The sequence below is a fragment of the Vulpes vulpes genome, chromosome 3, assembly GCF_048418805.1.
Source record: "Vulpes vulpes isolate BD-2025 chromosome 3, VulVul3, whole genome shotgun sequence".
Lineage (NCBI taxonomy): Eukaryota > Metazoa > Chordata > Mammalia > Carnivora > Canidae > Vulpes > Vulpes vulpes.
The window spans coordinates 145,667,483-145,682,626 of NC_132782.1; the positions used below are offsets into that span (position 1 = coordinate 145,667,483).

A 15,144-nucleotide genomic window follows, 5' to 3' on the forward strand; every position below is an offset into this window, starting at 1 on the left:
AAACAGTCCCAAATTTCAACAGCCATTTATTCTGGTCAATCTTTTAATTCATATATGGATAGGTTTATCATTTTTACCAGTTAACATTCTCATTGATATAGGTCAATTTACATTAACCATTATTATATGACATGAAAGAAGCACATGGGAAAATCAAGTAGAACACAGGACTTAAACTTTTAGTCAATAGTTTGCTGTTAAGGAAACATACAAATAAGTACACTTAAGCAGAAACAATACTGTACTCAGGATAACAGCATTGCAGAAAAAAATCTAAAGCTGAAGATAAAGATCTTTATTTTACAGTATGTATAATTACATAATTTATTAAAATTAATACAATTCATATACAAAATAGTGACACAGTAGTCATTAAATTTGATAAGCACTTTACAGAAATGTTAAGATGGCAAAACTATACTAAGCATTATCTCGTATCTCCATCAATGTCTAGCTCACTAGTTCAGGCTGAACATTGACTCTCCGAAGCACTTCTTCAGGCATGCAAAAAACAGGACTAACAGGTTTAATCTGTTCTTCTCCCAAAAGTGACAATCCAGCAATTCCAAATAAAGTATGAAAAGGATCTACCTATTTAAAAAATAAGAATTTATAGAGTATTACAAAAACGAAAACTTCTAAAACCCTACTTCTGAACAAATTATATTGGGTTCCATTATATTTTTACTTAAATAATTGCTTAAAATTTTCTGAAATAAAAATGATGGCTTTAAATTTTTTTTTTTAAATATAGAACCTTTACCATACTTTTTGACAATTTCTATGAACTTGTTTTATACCCTCATATATTCTCCAATAAAAATTAAACAGAATAGTATCCCGCTATTTTAAGCAACACTTTATCAACCATTTCTAAGTCTGTAAATGCCAGAAAAGTAACTTAAACCAACATAACTATTATATGAACATGTCAGAATTATACTTGCCATGTCTCCTGGTCGGTCTGCAAATCCTCCTGTTTCTTCATCTTGACAGGCTAAAATGAAACTTCGCAGTTTCTCTCTATCAATCCAATGAAGCCTTCCAATTATCTTTAGGGAAGCCAACACCCACCATGAATAGCAGACATCTGGTAACTAGGAGAAAAAAAAACCACAGTCGCCACCATTTTAGTTTCTATTCCAAACGTGGGGTGGTGGTGGTGGTGGTGGTGGGGATTAGGGATATACTGACATGCAGTTCAAGATGCTAAAATCCATGAATACAATTTACAGAATTAAAGATAATCACTGGAAAAAAGACCAAACATTTCAATCCACACCTATGCTAAATGTTTCATAGTTTAGGTACTCAGTGACAACCCTCCCTATACATTGTATCTGCAATGAAACCAAGAAACTGGTGGTTAAAACTCATGAAATCCATGGTGACATATATTCTGTTTCCCTAAGCAGAGCATTTTCAACAAGTGCTGTCCAGACAGGCATATACTTTCTTAAAAATAATCTAAAGCTTGGCTCCTCAAAACACGGGTCACTTGAGTTTAAAGTTGCAGAGTATCTCATTTTTGATTCAAGAATCATTTCAACAAAATCAATGGGTGAGGGCAGCCCGGGTGGCTCAGTGGTTTAGCACCACCTTCGGCCCAGGGTGTGGTCCTGGTAGACCTGGGATTGAGTCCCGCTTCGATGGGCTCCCTGCATGGGGCCTGCTTATCCTTCTGCCTGTGCCTGTCTCTGTCTCTTGAGTAAATAAATAAAATCTTAAAAAAAAAAAAAAATCAATGGGTGATTCACAGGCACATTAAAAGTTGTCCTACCTAAGTGTAGATTCCTGGCAATCCCAAACCTGATCCATTTTCTTTTTTTTCCTGATCCATTTTCTAAGTGTTGAAAGTTGCCCAGGTTTTTCATTGGACCTTAACTAGCTAGAAAACTAGCTAGAAAATAGCCTGTGGCTATTTCCCCACTCAACTTATTCCTAAATATTAAGCAAGCAAAGCTAAAACAAAAATACAATTCCAGATAAAAGCACCACCATGCCATATCATATTCCTGGCCAAGGATCCAGCAGGATACAGCCCTGAAGTCAAACCTAGACTACAACCAAAAGTTTCTTTATAGGTTTAAGTGTTTTTTTAAAAATACAAAATCTTAAAAAAACACCACCACAGTCTTGTAATTGGAAAATCGTAAGAAATTCAAATGTATCCATATAATTTTACTGAAACACAGGTATGCCCACTGGTTTCTTATGGTCTATGGCACCATCTGCTCTTCAGGATAGTTACGTACTTGCCAACAAGATTGTATGTTCTACAGAGCTGAAAACATTTACTACCTGGCCTTTACAGACCCAATTTCGAACATAATGTGTGAGAGCTAAAGAGAACTGCAGACTTGGAAAGGAAGGTTTAATTTCCTTTTCTCCAAATCAAAGTGTCAAAATTGGGTTTTTCTAAAAAAATTTAATAAGCATTTTAAATACAAATTTTGTGACATAATTTTAAAAAAATCATTGATTTGATAAATTGTCCTTTCACATCCATGAGGAGACATGGAGATTTCTGTACAAGATACATGTGTTCATTCAACAGTACTTTTGGGGTCCCAGATGTAAATAAAGCTTTTAATGTAGGACTGATTTCTTCCTGGTATAGGTCTAGAACTAAATGTTCAAAGAAATAGCTTCGTTTCATTCATTTTTTTTAAGGCCTCTAAAAACAACATTTATTGTCTTATTAGGGACTAAACGAAGAAACAAGTTCCCAGGCTGATCCTTCCGCTTTCCTAAGTCCATATGGTCATGGTTCATGGTTCATAAGTAGCATGTATCCAGGGTGGGGTAGGGAGGACAGCATCATTCTGGAAGTGCCCACCACCATAGATCTCCATCTCTGCTCTGGGGTGTGTCCAGAGCTGGATGGATGTGGCTAAGAGCCAGCCACCGCAGGTAGCTGTCCAGTGTTCTGTAGTGCCCTGTTCTCTGGAGGCTGACTGACTGACTTCTGGCTGGTGGATGATGGCTCCTACGCAGAAAGGTCTAAGTCTGTTTCCCAAGTGTTCTGGGCTCTAGATGAGTAGCTGTGTTGAGAGCAGGTCCGGCTCAGTAGCCCAGACTAGAAAGTAGTTCCCAGTTGAAAGATATACTGTCCCACCAGGGCTCCTCCAGCTTAGGGTAGAAAGGGAGGAGCCATGGCCCCAAATCTTTTGAGCTCAGAGGCAAAGGCAGCGGACACCACCACTTCTGCAGACTCCCAAGCCTTCTTCACACAGTGGCAAATTTTTATATACTTTAAAAATTCAAACTATGTCTGAATACAAATATAAATAAAGCTAAGAGCATTTGCCATTTTTTTGGTTTTCCTTCAGATAACTCCAGATGCTACTTCAGGACAGGAAGATTAGAAGACAGCTTTGTCATAAAAAGAGCTATCAGAAGGTAGCAAACCCATCTTTGCCTCAACAGTCTTAGAAGTATCTCCACTCTAGTTGTTTTACTTTCGCCCAGGGCATTTTTTAGGAAGTACAACTGAAAAATTGCAATGAGGGGAGGGGAAGCACATTATCAGTTTACAAGAAGCTATTGGAATTATAAAGCTATTAGAACACAGTGTATCTTATGAAACAATACCTTCTCGGGCCTTCCATTGAGTCCACCTGATGGTAACTGTCGTTCACAAAGCCACCAACCGAGTAAATCAGAATTTACTTGATGCAACTGGCTAGTAATAGCCAGAAATCCTGTGCAACAATAGATCTAAAATTACAGACATAAAGTATATGTGTATGATAATTTTTCAATTGTAATATAGTGATAAAAACTACTCAATTAAAATGCCATTTTATGTCATTTTATGTCTAAAAATCTGCTATTAACAAGTCAGAATTGCAAATATATCTCAACAAATCCAAACATACTAATTCTAGGATCCAAATCTGTAATGAAATTCTACTGTCAACATTTCCTCATGGCTAAAAGCAGTTTTTTTAAAAGGTTTTTGGGGCGCCTGGGTGGCTCAGTCGGTAAATGTTTGCCTGCCTTTAGCTCGGGTCATGATCCTAGAGTCCTGGGATCAAGCCCCAGGTCAGGCTCCCCCTGCTCCTGCTCTGTCAAATAAATAAAATCTTTAAAAAGTTTTGTTTTTTTTTTAAAGTAATCTCTCCACACCCTACATGGAGCCTTGAATTTGCAACTTCAAGATCAAGAGTCTCATGCTCTACTGACAGTGCTAGCCAGGTGGCTCTTAAAGCAAATTTTATTTTACCTTTTACATATACAATATATAATAGTACAAATACTATTTATCTCTCTAGCATAAGCAAATAAGTGTTCAGGATAGGTAGGGAACAGATTGTTCCATCTACTTAATTAAAAACTAATGGTCCTCTATGGTAGAGACCTTTGATAATCTTCAAGCCAAGTGCCAATAGAGGAAACTTAATTTTGTTAAAAAAAAAAAAAAACTAATGGAAAATAGGAACATCTGGATGGCTCAGTTGGAGCACAGAACTTGATCCCAGAGTTGTTGAGTTTGAGCCCTATGTCGGATGTACAGATTACTTAAATAAAACTTGGGGGGCGGGGCGAGGGAGTGACTAATGGAAAATAAAAACATCTCTCTTTTTTAAAGATTTATTCATGAGAAACACAGAGAGAAGAGAGAGCCAGATACACAGGCAGAGGGAGAAGCAGGCTCCACGCAGGGAGCCCAATGTAGGACCCGATCCGGGACCCTGGGATCATGCGGAGCCAAAGGCTCAACAGCTGAACCACCCGGACATCCCCAAAATGTTATCTTTCATGGTAACAAATCTATTTAGGTTTGCTTGGGCCAAAAGCTTCCACCAACAGGTAATGTATATAAAACAAGCTACTGTAAAAATGCCTTTCTTTATCTGCATTTAAGCAATTCTTACATAACATCTCATGTTACATTAATTTAATTTCATTCATATATAACAGACACCCAAACTGCTTTTAATGTATTTTCCCAGTTTTCACTACTTATCCCTTCAAAACTGACATATTTTAATCTGCATTAATAAATTACCTGCCCAGCATGGGATTCAGAACCTGGCCTGCAACCAAATCCACCATCAAAGTTCATACACGATAAAACAAATTCAATGGCTTTTTCCACATTAATAGCGTCTAGCTTCCCCTACAAACAGAAAAAATAAGCCTATTGAATTCCAAAATAATCACGGCACTTTAATTATTCCAATACAATATTCAAAACTTACCAACAGAGCCAAGGTTGCCACCGCACAAAAAGAGAATCTTGTATCTATTTCTCCTAAAAGAAAAAGGAATCAAATGAAAACTAAGTGCTCCCAGAGCTATCTGATCCTAGTACGTAATGCCAGTTAACTAAAAACAAACTGTACAACTACCATGGTTAAACTTCCAAGAGTTCAAGCTTAACATTTATGCCAGGAGGAAAACTAAATCACAAGTAAATGACTTCTAAGAAAATCAAGAACTAGAAAATTGTCAAAAATACAGCAAATTATCTTAAGTTGCTTAGAGCATCCAAAAGGGAAAATAACACAGAACCAAAAGGACTATTCAGTTTCTAAGAGGACAATAAACTTACCCTATTACATAAAAGTAGATTTTCACATCCCATGAAGCAGCTGGTCTCTCCGGCCTGCACTGTATTCAGCCCTAAAGCAGAGATTATCTACATTTATCAAGTATAGTACTATTCCCTCCCTCCACTCAAATATCTAGTAAGTTTGTAAAGTTTTTTGAGTATTTCTCCCTTGTCAGTAAATAGTTTGTGTAAAAAAAAAAAAAAGAAAAGAAAAGAAAAAAAAAAAAAACTTTACAAAGCCACCAAATATTGGGGGAAAAAATTTCACCTACCTCATCTCTTAGACTGGCCCCCTCTGTTCCAGTTCTCCTGTATGCTGATATAACTAGCACAGTGCATGCTGGAACTTCCAGCAGACCATTTAACTTCAGTAAGACCAGCTGCTTAGTGGGACCTGAAAAGATCAAAAACTTAAAAATCTCCTTATAATTATTAGCAAAGCCTCCTTAAAAACTTCCAACAAACCTTATCACTACAATAAACACCAAAACAGAGATTCTAATACTGGTATTCTGGGTAGCATGGATTAGATGGACATTACCCCATATATCTCCAGCAAAAGAACCATCTTCTTTCTGTAGACTCTGAACATATTCCACAACTTTATTTACATCAATAACATTAATACTATCATACAGAGTAAGAATCTGTAATAAAAAAAAATAAGTAAATACTTCAACACTAAGTTTGTTCTGATTTTCAACTACCTTTTCAATCTTCAAGCGTAACTTTGTTCATACATACTATGAACTTTTTAGAAATGTGCAGACCTTTCTACTTTGCCACATTACCAACCCAAACCAGTAACATAAATCATTTATTTCCTACATATAAATTGTAACTTAGCATTGCAAAACTTTTATATTTTACTAACTTACACGTACCGAAGTAGACTTTAAAACCTTAATTCTGGGGCAGCCCGGGTGGCTCAGCGGTTTAGCGCTGCCTTCAACCCAAGGGCCTGATCTTAGAGACCCGGGACCAAGTCTCGTGTCAGTCTCCCTATATGGAGCCTGCTTGTTGTCTCTGCCTATCTCTCATGAATAAATAAAATCTTAAAAAAAAAAAAAAGCATTCTTAAAAGAAACAAACATAAATAATTCTGGATCTTCACGATTATCAAAATTAAAACATTTAACTCCACTTGGTGATTTTCAAATTATTTATATATACTGAAAATAAACGTTTTACCATTCAAGGTCTCAGTGTAATCTTACAATTGACATCAACTTTGGATTCAGCTAATACATGCCATCACATCATTGACCTTGTAGAATACAGGCTTTGTTTGAAAAGATTAGGGAAACTTTTTGACATTAATTTTGTCACGTTACTAATACCCAATTCAATTTCTCCATTCTCAGGTAAGAGAATACAGCAAGACTGCTAAATCTTAGGAAGTATTTACCTGGACAGCACTTAGAGTGTACAAAAGATGGGGGTCATGTCCAATACTAGCACTTATTCCACCACACTCATGTTGACATGACTTAATGAAGGTCAGAATTTCTTCTCTGTTCATCCGATGTAGTTGTCCCATCAGATCCATCACAGTCAGACCCCAATAGATCCCACTCATTCTCAAATATTCAGACATACAGTATTCCTGAAATACACAATTACTTCAATGTGCCAGTTTGAATCGATGCAGGGTCAAAGTGATAAAACACATAAAACTAGCCACACTTACTGTTTAATTCAATTGATCCTAACATCAGTATTTATTTTAAATTTGTGGCTCTCAAATTTGGGGGTATGGGGAGTAGTATCAGAGATGCAGATAATAAACACATCTGTCAATGACCAGACAAATAGGACTTTAATTCCTAAGAGCCAACCAGAAGTAGAACTCAAAAATATACCAACCTTTCTCAAGTTTGGGGAGAAAGTATTTTCTTTCAGAGTATCCACATCATATTATTAGACATCCATCCTACTAATATATGGACTATGGACACAGCCTCATCTACTACCTATTAGTAATGATACAACCTCTTGAAAACCAAAATGGCCATGGTATGCAGAAGTCAGACATAAAAACTGATAGAGACTAGTCCAGAAATAAATTTTTGCTAGTCCCATGTTACAGTTTTCAATCAGGTGAATAGTCTCAATAGTTTGCTGTGAACCCATATTCTGGGTTTAGTCAGCTGGTGAGCACTAGATAAAAAAGGCAGGGATAGGTCAAGACCTAACCCTTTAACTAAACATCCAGGGAAAAAATAAATATGATCCTAACAACTCCATCAAGGTTATGGGAATTCAACAAGTCACAAATTCATCAATACCAGAGGTTTCCCAACATGGTAAATTAACCCAGTTTAGATACTAGAAGGAAAAATACTGACTTCCAGCTTCATTACTTTTTTTTCTAAGAATGTCCCAGAAAAGAAGTTTGAACTGAGGGTAAAACTTTTTCAAGGTCTCAGCGTAATTCTAGAGCTTGTGTTATCACACATCAGCCGTTTAGTCAGGTAATACATGCCAACACATCACTGACCTTGCAAGTAATACCTCAGCTACAAAAGTACAGGCCTCTTCTGTAGCTCAAACCTCTTTTAAGAATCTGGGCAGATGGGGAATCTATTCTGTCTTGCCTCTAAGACCCATGGCTAATTCTGATAAACCCTCAACCCCAGGTGGCCAAAGCTACACACACAGCACTTCAAGGATCTTCAGTCCTCGGCAAGCAAGAGTTAGGATTAAAAAAATAAAAAATAAAAAAAAAACAACACATGGACCATAGGGCAGCCTGGGTAGCTCAGTGGTTTAGTGCTGCCTTCCGCCCAGGGTCTGATCCTGGAGACCCGGGATCGAGTCTCACGTTGGGCTCCCCGCATGGAGCCTGCTTCTCTGCCTCTCTCATGAATAGATAAAATCTTAAAAAAAAAAAACAAAAAACAAAAACCATGGGCCACACATACAGACCTACTTACTGTTTGCGCACTCACTTCTTCAAAATAAACTTTCAACATGAACTCATACGTACATAATCATCTTTCTTGGAGCCATAGGACGCGATATAATCCGCATGCTTCTCTAACAGCAGCGTGTCAGGTGCATCTGACTTGATGGTAACATCCTTCTGTGGTGTGCCCTTTCCAAATAAAAAGCAGGGACTTAATAACTTGTCCTCTTTTAATGCCTGACCCCAGTGCACATACCCAATATACATCAGAACTTTTTTCACTCGGATCCCATCTTGCCACACACCAACTTTGTTTGAAAAGCCGCCACCTCATCTGCCTCGAAGCAACCTGAGCCCTGAAGCTCCTGCAAAGATTCGGGTATTTCTCAGGTCTCAGAGTAATTCTAGAGCTGAAGGAGTAATCACCAACTGCAGATTCAGAATACATGCCAGCTCATCATCGACCCAAGACCATTTTCACCCTCCTCTGCGGCTGCTTCTCTCTCACTTAAGAGTCCTAGTGGGGGATCCCTGGGTGGCCCAGCGGTTTAGCACCTGCCTTTGGCCCAGGGCGCGATCCTGGAGACCCGGGATTGAATCCCGTGTCGGGCTCCCAGTGCATGGAGCCTGCTTCTCCCTCTGCCTGTCTCTGCCTCTCTCTCTGTATGTGACTATCACAAATAATAAATAAAAATTTAAAAAAAAGAGTCCTAGTAAAATCAACAAACACCCAAAAGGACGTCCAAGCTTCCCAGTTGAGGACGACCTAACAGCTTGCAGGCGGCACCAAGTGGCAACCCTACAATCAGATTGTGGCCAGCCCAGGATTTACAGTCCAGTTCTCTGGGGACCGTTCTAGGGATCCTCGCCTATTCGGTTCATGCTCAAGCTCCTCGGGCCTCCTCGCCCCCAGCTTTTAGTCTTCATTTCTTCATGTGCAACAAGCCTTCCGGAAACCAGGCTGCTGCTCTGTGGTCGCCCACTCGCTTCTCATCCTAGCTCCCTGTGATGGAGGGAGCAGTTCAACTCCCTGCAAGTGCATCATGACGACCACCGGGAAAAAGAGAACCTGGTGGATTGACATCGGATCCCGTTTAAAATGTACTGCACGGGGACGCCCGGGTGGCTCAGCGGTTGAGCACCTGCCTCCGACCCAGGTCGTGACCCCTGGGGTCCTGGCATCGAGTTCCACGTTGGGCTCCCTGCGTGGGGCCTGCTTCTCCCTCTGCCTGTGTGTCTGTGTGTGTGTCTCATGAATAAAAAATAATAATAATAAAATTTAAAAATAATAAAGATAAAAATTACCGCATCCTTCAAAGACCGTACCGGTGAGGACTTTGTAGATTCTGAGCCCACAAACACATAGGAAAAAAAATTTTTTTTAATTAAAAAATTAAAAAGGAGCAGCAGCACCGACTGTTCAAGGCTTTTCTTTTTTTTCTTCTTTTTTTTTTTTTTTTTTTTTTTTTGAGTTAAGAAATCGGGCCGGCGAACCTTGAGGCCTGCCTGTTAGGAGGAAGCCTAGATAAAACTAGAGGCCGCGAGGTCCGCAGGAAACGCTGAGTAATACTTCACCCTCCCTGTGCCCGGAAAAAAGAAAAAAAAAAAAGCAAGTTCCAAGGCCCGCGCCTGCCCCGACCGCTCCCCGACACCCGCTCGACCACCCTCAGTCAGGGACCGGCCGCGCGGGCCCGCGGCAGCCACACAACCCCGGCAGCGCCGCGCGGCACCACCTCACTCACCATGACTGAGACCGGAAAGAGAACCCGGGCGCGCTCCGCGGCGGATTTAGGCGGCGCGCGCCTGCGCAGAAAGCTCCCGCCGGGGCCCTCGCGGGCAGCGGCATAGCTGACCGCGCTCCCGCCTGCAGCGAGGAGCGGCTGCGCGGCTGCGCGGGTGCCCGAGGACCCCGCCGGAGGCGCGGGGCTGTCCTCGCCGCCTGAGCGCAAATCCTCGGGCACCTGCCTCGGCTTGGCTCGGGGTGTCCCCGCGCCCTTGAGCCGTCGCGAAGTCTTAAGCGATGTTTAAGGGCCTGAATGGCCTTTAAAAAATAAATGAATAAGTTTGTTCTTGAGGCCCCTCGTGACTCCGAAGGTCTGAAGTGGGTGGTAATTAGGAGGATTTTTGCACGCAAGGAATTGATCGATAAGCCCAGTAACTTCGATTTTTCTCGGCCCGGCTGCGGCTGTCTCCCCCCCGCCCCTGCTCCCTCCGTGTGTGCCTCGAGGGCTACGACCTGCACGTGTTGCGGATTGCTTTCTGCAAAAGAAACACCCGCGTGCTTTCCGCGAGCCTTCCGCGCAGTTCGGGTTTGCTGGGCGTGTAGGTCGGCCGTCTTCCTAGGTGCCCCCTTCGGGCTTCTCCCACGTCTGCATTCTGAGCACCTGTCAGGACACCCGGCCACCCCGCCCCCTGACCCTTGGTGTGCGCTCGGGGAGGATGCACACCTTTATGGGCCGGACGCACTGGCCTATAGGGACCATCAGTAACGAAGAGTGTTGGATCTGCTGCGATGATAGAGCTCTCTCTCTGTTGGACCCTGGCTCACGGGTGCCAACGCGTCCCGGTGGACGCCCCAGAGACTCAGACCCCAGACAGGCAGATGCAACAAGCAAGAGGGTTTATTGGACGTTTGCGCAAACGGGCTCTCCCCCTCAGAGGTGGCAGAGCCCCGATTAGCAATTACAGGCATCTTTTAAAGGCAAAAAACCGCGGGAGTAGCATAGCATTCGGGTTATGACATGATTGATTTCTTTGAAGGTCAACACGACCATGTTCAGGGACTTTCCCAGTCAGGGCGAGGGGGGATAGTTTTTTTATCTCGGAAAAACAGAATGTTTTTGTTGCTTGAATTCATGGGAGGCGCCTGGATGGGCTGCCTCAGGGTTAGGCCTGGTCCCACTCACGGGAGGGGGGGGGGGGGGGTTCTTCATCTCCTCTCTCTCTCTCTCTCTTTTTTCTTTCCTCCCTGTAACTCTGTGATTGTTCCATTTATAGTTTGAGGCCACTTTATTAAATGCGCGCAAGTTGGGGATCCCTGGGTGGCTCAGCAGTTGAGCGCCTGCCTTTGACCCAGGTCATGACCCTGGAGTCCAGGGATCGAGTCCTGCATCGGGCTCCCTGCACGGAGCCTGCTTCTCCCTCTGCCTGGGTCTCTGCTTCTCTCTCTCTCTCTCTCTCTCTCTCTCTGTCTCTCATGAATAAATAAATAAATTCTTTTTTAAAAAATGCGTGTAAATGGAGCATTTCTTTCTGGTGAGTTGATACTTTGACCATTTAGTGAGGACGATCTCTAGCCCTAATACTTTTTGTCTAAAAAAAAAAAAAATCTCCCCTAAAGACCTGGATGGTCCAGTGGGTTAAGTGTCTGAGGGCAGCGGCTCAGGTCTGGACCTCAGGGCGCCGGGATGGAGCGGGCGTGGAGCCCCAGGTGAGCCCCAGGAGCCCGGATCCGCAGGTGCGCTTGCGCATGCGCTCTCTCCCTCTCCCCTCTCCCCTTTCTCCTATCCCCTCTTCCAATAATGTCCTTAAAAAAAAAAAAAAAAAAAAAGGTCTGCCCTAAATAGTAATGCAATTTCCCCAACTTTGTTTTGCCCCCACGGGAAACCAAGGGACAGAGGGAGTGGTCAGACATCCTGGGAAAAGCAGTGCTCAGAGTAATAAAACAAGCATCAGATCCAAAAGGTACCGTTTAGGGGCGCCTGGGTGCCTCAGTCAGTTAAGCATCTACCTACGCTCAGGCCATGATTCCGGGGTCCTGGGATTGAGCCCCAGGTGGGGCTCCTTGCTCTGCAGGGAGCCTGCATCTCCCTCGTCCTCTGCCTCTCTCACTCTCTCTCTCTCTCTCAAATAAATAAATAAGATATTTAAAAAACAAACAAAAAAGCATAAAAAGTACCATTGAGTCAATAACTGCTGAAAGAATGAAAAATAGGCCTTACATCTTACTTCATAAATTCATTCAATGAATATGCACTGGATGTCTAGAATGTGCCAAGTATTATCATAGGTTCTGGGGTACAATGGTGAGCAAAATGGAAATATGTATAGGAAACATAAGTTGTAGCAGTTCTTATAATTACATTCAGTAATTCTATTTCTAGGTGCTTATCCTACAAATATAGTCCTTTCAGTATGAAGTGACTTATTTGCACAACTATTCATAGTGGCAGTCTTTATAATAGCAAAAGATTGCAAATATCTTAATGACCACCAAAAGGTTGAATAAACTATACTGTATTCATTGTGCAGCTGTTAAAGAGAATGAGGAAGCTCTGCAGACATTGCTATGGAAAGATCTCCAAAATATACTAAGTGAAAATAAAAACAGAAAGAGCCAAACTAGGTATAGTGTGCTACTATTTGTGTGGAAAACAAAGGAGAAGAATGTATGGATATATTTGCAAATACACAGAATTACTAAAAGCAGCTGCCTACAGGAGGTGGGTAAGCAGTGGACAGGATTAAAGAGAGGCTTATTTTTCACTGAATATCCTGGTACTTTTAAATTTGGTATATTTTACCTCTTCAAAAAATAAAAATATCCCCCCTCCCAAGAAAAGTAGCTACAAAAACATGCCAAAAAAAATGGTTTAAGACCAAGCTCATCTTGGAGCACCTAGGTGGCACAGTCAATTGGGCATCTGGCTCTTGGTTTCAGGTCAGGTTATGATCTCAGGGTCCTGGATTGAGCCTGGTGTTGGGCTCTGTGCTAGTGGGGAGTCTGCTAGAGGATTCTCTTTCTCTCTCACTTACCTTCCACCTGTTCTTGCTCTCTCTCTTTCTCTAAAATAAATAAAATAAATCTTTTTAAAAAATCACACACACAACAAGCCAAGTTCATTTCTGCCTTTAAACCTGTGCTGTGTGATACAGCTAAATGGAACACTTGCAATATGGCCAATCTGAATTGAGATGTGTTGTGAAGTATAAAATACACACCCTATTTCAAAGACTTAGTAGGAAAAATAAAGTAAAATATCTCATTAACAATTTAAATAGTACTGATTGTTGAAATAATATTTGGGCATATTGGGATAAATAAAACAAAATTATTAATTTCATCTGTTCCTTTTTCCTTTTTTCTCTCTTTTCATTTCTTTTTTTGTTCTGTTTTCTTTTTTCTTTTTTAGTAATCTCTACACCTTATGTCCTTATGTGGGGCTCAAACTCACAACCCTGAGATGAAGGGTTATGGGAGCTGTAGAAGCATCTGCTTTGTTCACCATTACATATTATATAAATGAAAAAAAGTTTCTCTTTACCCATAATTTTGTTCAAAGCCCATATTGTGACTATGAACACAATTTCATCACCATTCAGCATCTAAACTGTTTGCAGTCTGTTCTAACATCATTAAAATGTCACAGAATAGCATTTCCAAGGGACAAACAATACCATATTTTACCTAAGATGCCATCGATTATAAGATACATCCCAATTGCAAAGATAAAAAGTTTGGAAAAAAAACAACCGATGGCTAGTAACATAAAACCTTATCCAGATTTTGAGATGTTAAATATGAAAAAATGTGCACTTTGCAATCAATGAAATATAGTAATTGAGTCATTCTGAAATAGCAAATGTAGAAGTAGAATATTACATGCTCCATACCCCATATCCCCCTTCCAAAATTATATTACTTTCTATATATTGTATGATGTTTCTGGTATCTCTGCTCTTCCATTTTCTGATTCAGTTTAAGCAAATGACATCTTGTCTAGTCTTAGAATTACATGTCTTCATAACTAAGTACTACCTACAGTAAAAGGAACTGGATAGGTAAGGTGCAGGTATGGAAGAAGTAGAATTAGAAAACCATTTATTTTTTTAAGATTTTATTTATTTGTTTGTTTATTTATTTATTTATTTATTTATTTATTTATTTATTTATTTGAGAGAGAGCAAGTAGGTGGAGGAGCAGAGGGAGAGGAACTAGCAGATTCCACGCTGAGCTCAGAGCCAACTCAGGGCTCAATGTCATGACCCTGAGATCACAACCTGAACCAAAATCAAGAGTCAAATGCTTCTTTTAGGTGGAAAACAATAACTTTATTTGTAACAAGAGCTTATATTTGTCCAGGATACATTATAATTTACTCTATTTTGTAGTGAATTGCCATTTCCTGTTCACTTGTATTTTTCTCTTGGTAATTGGGTCTACGACACTGTGGTATAATATATGCTATTATCAAAGCCTACTAAGACAGCTCAGTTATATGTATGGTTTATATTTTGTGATATGTGATTTTATGCACTAATACTTATGTATTATAATCAATTAATTTTCTTTCTTAAAGCTCTATACATTAAAATATGTATGTCCTTCAAAAAAAAAAGTCCATGCTTAAGTCGCTGAGCCACCCAGGTGCCCCTGAATCCATTTAGAAGAAACTTTTTAAGTAAAGTTGGAGATAAAAAACATTTAATACTATAAAATCCTGAGGTGGGAGGGAATGGGTTAAATAGGCGATGGGTATTAAGGAGAGTACTTGTGATGAGCACTGGGTGTTGTATGTAAGTGATGAATCACTAAATTCTACACCTGAAACTGATATTATACTGTTTTTTTTTACTAACTGGAATTTAAATAAAAACTTGAAACTAATTAAATAGAAATAAAAATATATTATTCTATCCTTTAATTATAAACTGTAAAAAAAGACGTTTAGCTGTT

The 15,144-nt window shown here is 40.4% G+C and overlaps 1 protein-coding gene and 3 non-coding genes across 6 annotated transcripts; all 4 read right to left on the reverse strand.

The window, feature by feature from the left end:
• Positions 1 to 9: 9 nt before the first annotated feature.
• Positions 10 to 10,846, reverse strand: RABGGTB (Rab geranylgeranyltransferase subunit beta). Of its 3 annotated transcripts, XM_072754856.1 has the most exons (10): positions 9,963 to 10,217; positions 9,774 to 9,814; positions 8,550 to 8,657; positions 6,969 to 7,166; positions 6,102 to 6,207; positions 5,208 to 5,260; positions 5,015 to 5,125; positions 3,595 to 3,720; positions 948 to 1,097; positions 10 to 591 (listed from the first exon to the last, which is right to left on the reverse strand). In XM_072754856.1, the coding sequence occupies exons 4-10, from the start codon at positions 7,155 to 7,157 to the stop codon at positions 451 to 453; spliced, it is 876 nt and encodes a 291-aa protein (XP_072610957.1). In that variant the 5' UTR covers positions 7,158 to 7,166; positions 8,550 to 8,657; positions 9,774 to 9,814; positions 9,963 to 10,217; the 3' UTR covers positions 10 to 450. The 3 variants fall into 3 exon arrangements, with proteins under 3 accessions (XP_072610957.1, XP_025860508.1, XP_072610958.1); XM_026004723.2 differs by lacking the exon at positions 9,774 to 9,814 and having other exon boundaries at positions 10,211 to 10,846; XM_072754857.1 differs by lacking the exon at positions 9,963 to 10,217 and having other exon boundaries at positions 9,774 to 9,958.
• Positions 6,757 to 6,828, reverse strand: LOC112924530 (small nucleolar RNA SNORD45). Its single transcript, XR_003235911.1, has one exon. It is a non-coding gene; the product is annotated as a small nucleolar RNA SNORD45 (small nucleolar RNA).
• On the reverse strand, positions 7,980 to 8,061 carry LOC112924531 (small nucleolar RNA SNORD45). The gene has a single exon (XR_003235912.1). It is a non-coding gene; the product is annotated as a small nucleolar RNA SNORD45 (small nucleolar RNA).
• LOC112924532 (small nucleolar RNA SNORD45) lies at positions 8,856 to 8,934 on the reverse strand. The gene has a single exon (XR_003235913.1). It is a non-coding gene; the product is annotated as a small nucleolar RNA SNORD45 (small nucleolar RNA).
• Positions 10,847 to 15,144: the final 4,298 nt, after the last annotated feature.

Excerpts from the sequence above, each read along its gene's own strand:
- RABGGTB (XM_026004723.2), bottom strand. Across the intron at positions 3,721-5,014 it reads CTGAATCCCATGCTGGGCAG|ATCTATTGTTGCACAGGATT; the intron begins GTAATTTATTAA and ends CTGTAATTTTAG. Across the intron at positions 592-947 it reads CAGACCGACCAGGAGACATG|GTAGATCCTTTTCATACTTT; the intron begins GCAAGTATAATT and ends TTTTTTAAATAG.